The 7014-nt window shown below is 38.9% G+C and overlaps 1 protein-coding gene across 1 annotated transcript in view; it reads right to left on the minus strand.

Annotated features, from left to right (window-relative positions):
* LOC132038319 (taxadiene 5-alpha hydroxylase) overlaps positions 1 to 3439 on the minus strand; it is a 14857-nt gene extending 11418 nt beyond the window's left edge. Inside the window, exon 1 of the mRNA XM_059429000.1 lies at positions 3245 to 3439. Coding sequence (XP_059284983.1) covers positions 3245 to 3439 — 195 coding nt within the window. The remainder of the gene's footprint in view (positions 1 to 3244) is intronic.
* Between the last annotated feature and the right edge of the window lie 3575 nt (positions 3440 to 7014).

The following is a 7014-nucleotide window of genomic DNA, read 5'->3' on the forward strand; positions in this document are numbered from 1 at the left end:
CCCCAAATTTTGCAAACTACCCCCCCCTTTGTACTTTCTTTTAATATTCAAAATAAATTTTATTTTTTTGTCTTTTTAGTATCGAGAAAACAATTTTTTTTTTCCCCTTTTCCCATAATATTAATTATTCACTTCAAATCATTTTTCAAATCTAATAAAATATGCATCAATTAATTTGGATACATTGATAAATTATGTACTTCATTTATTATTTGTTAAACAATGCCGTGAAAAGTTCAGTCGAACAAGAAAACGAACTTATAAAGTATCACCATAATTATCTAACGAGCACGGTTAGTACATATGGTTCAAACATCGACATCGCCCCCATAAAACTGAAAGCTAGAGAATTAGTATGAATGATACATGTGATAACGTCATTCTAACTTTGGTCATCGGCAGAAAAGAAATAGAAATGATAATCATATCATTTTATTTAGCAAAAGTCATAGATAACCCCCTAAACTTTATCACATTTTTTTCTGGGGTATCTAAACCGAGGGTTGTACCTATTGGGTACTTAAACCAATCCAAATTCGATCCCGCTGGGTACCTTTTGCCTATGCGGAGCCTACATGGCGTAATACCGAGTCCACTTTTTGTCGGCCATGGACAACCCCTTTTTCCTTAATTTTTTTTTGGGTTAAAATTTTACCTCTTTTAAATAAAATTTAATAGATAAATAAATAAGAAACTAACCCACTCGCCCCCCCCCCCCCTCCTCCACCCCGCCCCGTTCCTGTCTCTCGACCCTACCCCTCCCTCTCGCCCGTCCGTCACTCGACCCCTCCTTTCTCCACCGTACGTTCTCCTTCTTCTTCTTCTTCTTCCTTTTTTTTTCTTTTTCTTCATTACATTTCGTTCGTTCTCTTCTTCTTCTTCTTCTTCCTTTTTTTTTTCTCTTCTTCTTCTTCTTCATTATAAAACTCCATTTCTTTTAATTATTTATATAAAATTAATTTGTGAATTGGATGTTATTTCTTACCACCATTTTTTTGTCCTTTTTAGATCTGAAACCTGGAGGGAGAGAAATTGCAGGATATTTGAAGGCAAGGCAAGAGACTTGAATAGCATTGTAAGAGAAGTATTGTGGTTGCAACACAAGAGTTGAGGGTGATTTGAAAGGGGGGGGGGGGGGGGGCCGTAAAGGCTAATTTTCGATGTACACTTTAACATTTCTCGCTATAGCTCATTTAGGATAGCTAGGCTACCTAGAGTTTTCTGTTTCCTTCGAGAGTAGCGAAGCCGAGATTAGCTAAGCTATTGTTTTGTAAATATTACACTTTTGGTGATTAATGGAAAGTTCAATTACCCAAAAAAAAAAAAAAAAGTAGCATTACCATCTTGTTCACCGAAAAAAATGGGGATTCACCATTACTATGACTGTTTTTTTCATCTCACCTTTCATTAAAGGTTGGTGGGTCTTGTAAAGACATTGATAGACCTAAATAAGAGAAGAAAAGGGGAATAAATTATTGGTGGGGTGGGGCGGTTGGGGGGTGGTGGGGGAGCGGCGGTTTCTTTTTTTAACAATAAAGGGGCGGGGGCGGGGGAGATGAAATTTTGGGAGGGGGGTGTATAGTTTATTTTTTAATTATTGTGATCGATCCCACCGCCACGTGTCACGTTTTCATTTGACAAACCACGTACATGGAGAGTGTAGTACACTCTTAATTTTTCGATTATTGTGAAAAAGTACCCAACGGGATCGAATTTGACCTGGCTTAGGTACCCAATGGGTACAACCCTAGGTTTAGGTACTCCAGGAAAATGTGGCAAAGTTTAGGGGGCTATCTATGACTTTTGCCTTTTATTTAGCTTAAAACATGCTTCATCCATAAACTAATACATTACACATAAAGCATGTTTAAGCTAAATAAAATGATATGATTATCATTTCTATTTCTTTTTTTGCCAGTGACCAAAGTTGGAATGACATTATCTTATCATTAATAATTTTCTAGCTTTCAGTTTTATGGCACGATGTCGATGTCGATGTTTGATGGAACGGAAAACTATACAGCAATAGTGCAATGCAAGTTGTAGAACTTTATCGAACTCAAATGGCGGCAGCAAATCACACGACACTTATGTTTTGTTTTGAAAAACAATGCAAAGAGTGAGGAAAATTTTTAGAATTTTTCAACGTCTAAAATATGAGGCAAGGCCTCTGCATTTATAAGAAGTGAAAGGGTGAGATGAAGAGGTGCAATCCAAAAGGTGCCTTTTCCATTTCCCATGCATACCTTTTAAAAAAAAAAACTAACATAATGAACTTCGAAATTGTCTCCCCGCAATCCATTGTCGTTCGCGCCCCATTCAGCTTTTAAAGTTAAAAGTGTTCATGGCATCAAGGGGAAGAAAACTCACAGCTAGTCACCAACTCTTATCATTTCTTTAATGAAAGATGATTACAGGATACAAAATACAGCGATAAAGCCGTATATTACATAAACCCGCACAATGTGCCGACAAACTTAACGAGAGGGGATATGATGGGGCGAAAAGACGGTGGTGTTACTGATATACGGAATGGGTGGGAGGGGTGCGTGTGTGCAGGAGTGCTTTAGCTCCGTGGTAGTTCAGATTGATTCCTCTACTAAATTACTATTACATCGCATTATTTGGCATTTAAAATTTAATTCTTAATATGTATGTTCAAACTGCTTCATTGACAAACGTGGGAGGAGCGGCCAAAAGTCTTAAACGATCAAAATATATCTTCCCGAATTTCTTCCTCGTCGAGGAGGTCGATCAGCAACCTTGTTTTGTTTTCTTTAGCTCTGAATGACCCAATTTTCAAATCAGTGACATGCATTCACAGATGATAAGATCATTATAAAGGGTGTGACCTTCTTTAATTATACGAATTACCTCTCGTGGAATCTTCAACTCGTAATTGAACAGATATTGGGTGAACTTTACCTTAAATCTCTAAGTCGGTGAGAGAGGAAATGAAGATAGAGAGAGAAAGTAAATAAAAGATATTTTCTGGTTAGTCAAACCCAAATCAGTCATCGATGTACATATATTACATTTTTACTAAAAATGAAAAATCAACCGGACAAGGGCCGGGTCCCTTAATAAAGAAAAGGATAGATGGCCCATTAAGCAAAGGCCCAATAACTGAAATGGACAGCTGTTGTCAGCCTGGATCTGGGCTGGAAGTATGGGCTCCAACACCTCCCTTCAAGATGGAGGGTGAGTGCACACCAAGCTTGGACAAAATGAGATAATGAGGTACCTCAGTCAAAGCTTTAGTAAGAATATCAGCAAGCTGCTCAGCAGTAGCAACATGATGAAGAGAAATAGCACCAGAATTAAGCACATCCCGAACATAATGACAATCAACCTCAATGTGCTTGAAGAAAACCTGGATTACGACGATATGGAAAGCAATTTCGTCGTCACGTTGAATTAGTAAAGGGAAGAGACACATAATCCCATATCAACCAAAAGTCTTTGTAGCCAAACAACCTCTCACCACCTTTCTAAGGGCTCTTTTATTTAGCTTTCAACGATGATAATACATAAAGAGGTTATTTCTTGGACTTCTTGTGAGATATGAGAACCACCAAGCAATATGTAAAAACTAATACGTACTTTTTTTTCAAAGCCGGGACGAGCACCCAATCGAGTCGGTGATAGGCAACAAGAGAAAAGTCATCAGTATTTGTCAATAATATCCCCGAGCGGGATCGTGGAGATATCCGAGGACATGAAGCGGTCGTTAATATGTGAAGGACTTAGAGACCAAAAATTGACTTAAGTGTTGTATAGAGAAAGAGATGTCAGGTCTGGTGTGTTGGAGGAAATTGAGTTTTCCAACTAGTCTCCTATAAACTAAAGGATCAGGCAGAGGCTCTCCAATATCCAATAAAACTTTGACTTAAGGATCTAGTGGAGTAAGAACGGAGCTCGACATCGATACAAAGGAACTCGAAGAAGATAAGTTATTGTTAACACTTGTTTCGATTGATGATGTAACTAAAAGCTGGAGATACCTCGAGCCCGAGAAAATAATGCAACGAACAAGGCCCTTAAATTCAAATTTGGGAGCCCGAAAGGTTTTTAAGGAATTTATCTCGAATCTCATTTCTGGAAATTATTCCCCAAGGAAACTAGAACCGGGACAACTTTTAAGTAAATCATTCTTAGGGAGAGTACCCTGGGGGGGATTGAGATAGCGCAAACCTTTTTACGGATCTTGTTTTGACCTAAAAGATTCTTTGGTTTGGGGGCAAGTTGAATCCGGAAAAGGATTTGAACATCGGGCCGGGGGGAAATTTTCAGTCCCTCTTCATAAGACCCCCAAGAAAAATTATTGAATCAGTTATGAGCCCAATTTGTGCTTGAAAAAGGGGTTAAAGGGAATTTATGGTGGAATCTTATTAAGTAAAAGTCATTTAATCCACCCCCTGGTTTTGAATCCCCTAATAAAACCTTTTAATTTTTAATAGAACCTACCGATTTTGAAAACCCATTTCAGGGACTTTCTTGGGGGGAAAAGGAGATTCAAAATGTTTTTGGGGTTCGCAAATTTTTACATGGTCCCCCGGGGGATGAGGACGGTAATCGTGCTCGAAGGTGCAATCAGGAGATGTGTCAGGAGGTAGGTTGGATGGGACCCTGAAGATTGTCAGGGGGGAAACAAGAACTGGGGGGGGGGGGAGAGAGGGAACGGAGAAGAAGGAGGAGGAAGGAAAGGGGGAAGTAGGGGGAGAAGAGGTGGAAGAGTGGAAGAAGGGAAGAGGGGGAAAGTGAGGTGGGTGAGTGGAGTGGGAAAGTATGGGGTTAAAGGGGTTAAAACTGAGAAAAGATAGGAAAAAAAAAAGCAGGAGGAGGAGTGAAAAGGGAAAAAATATGTTCATGGAAAATGACTCTCTAGAAGGGGATAAGTGGTTATCTAAATTAAGAAGTTTGTAACCTTTTTCCAAAGGATACCCTAAAAAAAACAAGGGATGCTTTAGGTTTAAATTTGTCCGCTTACTTAGGAAAAAAAAAAAACAGTACAAAAGTTTTAAATTAAATGGGTAATTACCTCTTTTTTAAAAGGGGAAATTTTGAAGAACTTAAAGGGGCTTGTTGATCAAATATTTGGGGTGAGAACACTTCCCCCTAGTTTTTAAGTGGAAGTTTGGACGAAATGGAGCCCAGGGTTTCCAAAAGGTCTTGTGTTTTCTTTCAACACCTTATAAAGTGGTAGGAATAGTAGTTTGAGAACAATCCGAAGAGAAAAATGCGGGGGCTGGAAACGAACAAGTTAAAGGTTATCGAAAAACGAATTTGAGTTGAATTGAGTTTTGATCATTAAGACAAAAGATTTAAAAAAAAAACTTATTTTTTATGGGGGGGAAAGGGCCCAATCCTCTGAAAAATTCTAGGGTTTAAAGAAATACTTGAAACCATTGTGGGTTTTAGGTGATGGGGAAACCCCTAGGTAGGGAAGATTTAAAAAAGGGTGAGTTTTTTTGTAAGCTTTTTGGAAAAAGGAAACCCTTTCCCTTGCACGGGGAAAAAAGGGACATATAAAAACTTTAGAGGAATTTTACGACAAAGGGAAATTAACTCCTAAAAAAGGGCATATGCCCAATTTTGATCCCAAAAAAAAATTTTGGCTTTTTTAAAAATTTTGGAGGATTACAAGTAGTAGTGAAAAAGGGGAATCCAAGAAAAAGAATTGGCGGAATGGTATTTAGAGATGTGAGAAAGCCATTAAAATTTGAATGTGAACATAAAACCATTTTTTTTCTAAAGATCCGGGCCCCCTTTTTAGAAGGGGAATCGAGAGAAAGTTAAATTTTACATCACGGGTTTCAAGTTGAGGACAAAAATTAGTTTGAATTGGATGAATTATAAAACCCGTTAACAATAATCCAAAAAAGTAATGATCCGGTAAAACTTTAACCATTGGAAAGGTAACAAGATAAGGGAAGTAGGGAATTTTTTTATGGTTTTGCTCGTCTATAATCCAAAAGGGTTTTCTTTTACGGAAAACAGGGTAACAACGGCGGTAGCCTAAAATCATAAAGTACCCCTTTCCTAGGTTTTTGAGGTTGCCGAGTTGATTGTTGAAATAAGGGCAGATTTTGATTTATTCCTCGAAATGTCGAATTGGGAAGATCCCAAGGTTGTCTCGAAAGTTTGGGAACCCATAGACTTCCCGTTTCGGGTTTTCTTTTGGAACTTAAAATGTTGAAACCATAATTGTCCTGTTCCAAAGTGACCGGGTTTTTTCGATTTCGGGTTCCCCTTGACTTCCTATTGTCAACGCCCGAGAGTACCCCCTACGGGTGAATAAAAATTGAACTTGGGGGGGAATGGGGGAACCGGAAGCTTAAGAGACTTAGGAGAAAAAAGTTAGTCAGATAAAAGATGATTAGAAGATTTTTTTCCTTTTTCTTTTTCATAAGAAGCAAGAATATGCTTGCCTAACCCCCGGGAAAAGGGACATAGAGAATGTGCCAACATTTGAATATGTATCATTAGTCCGTAGGGGAATTTAGAGTTTTTCCTTTACACCCTTTTTTTCGGCCCCCGCCTGACAAAAGGCCCCCTAAATCCCAAATCTTCTAAGTTTGGGGAAATAACTGGTTAAGAACCTTGTACAACCCCCCTTTCCCTTTGAACCGAAAACCCACGTTTTTCTCCCTACCTTCTTTTGGTCCAAAAATCCCTAGCCTCCAAAAAAAGCACCTCCCCTTTTGGAGAGGGTTCCAGCGAACGCCATTCAAAACCCCAAGCCAAAAACGAGGAGGGAGAATCATCAGGTTTTTTGGTTTTTCCATTAACCATCCTTTGTTTTGCGGATAAAGCAAATACTTTTTTTCCCCATTAACGGGTCCCGAAAAAAAAAACGGGAAACCGGGTAATCCGGATTTCGATGGAGGACATGAGAGGGTGTGATAATCGTTTTGGGGGGGCTTCGGGGGGAAAATGTTTTTTGTGGGGAAAAAGAGGATACGTTCCGAGCCATTGATAGTGACCAAAACCCCCTAAATTGGAAAACTGGGG

Source organism: Lycium ferocissimum, chromosome 11, assembly GCF_029784015.1.
Source record: "Lycium ferocissimum isolate CSIRO_LF1 chromosome 11, AGI_CSIRO_Lferr_CH_V1, whole genome shotgun sequence".
In the NCBI taxonomy this organism is placed as follows: domain Eukaryota; kingdom Viridiplantae; phylum Streptophyta; class Magnoliopsida; order Solanales; family Solanaceae; genus Lycium; species Lycium ferocissimum.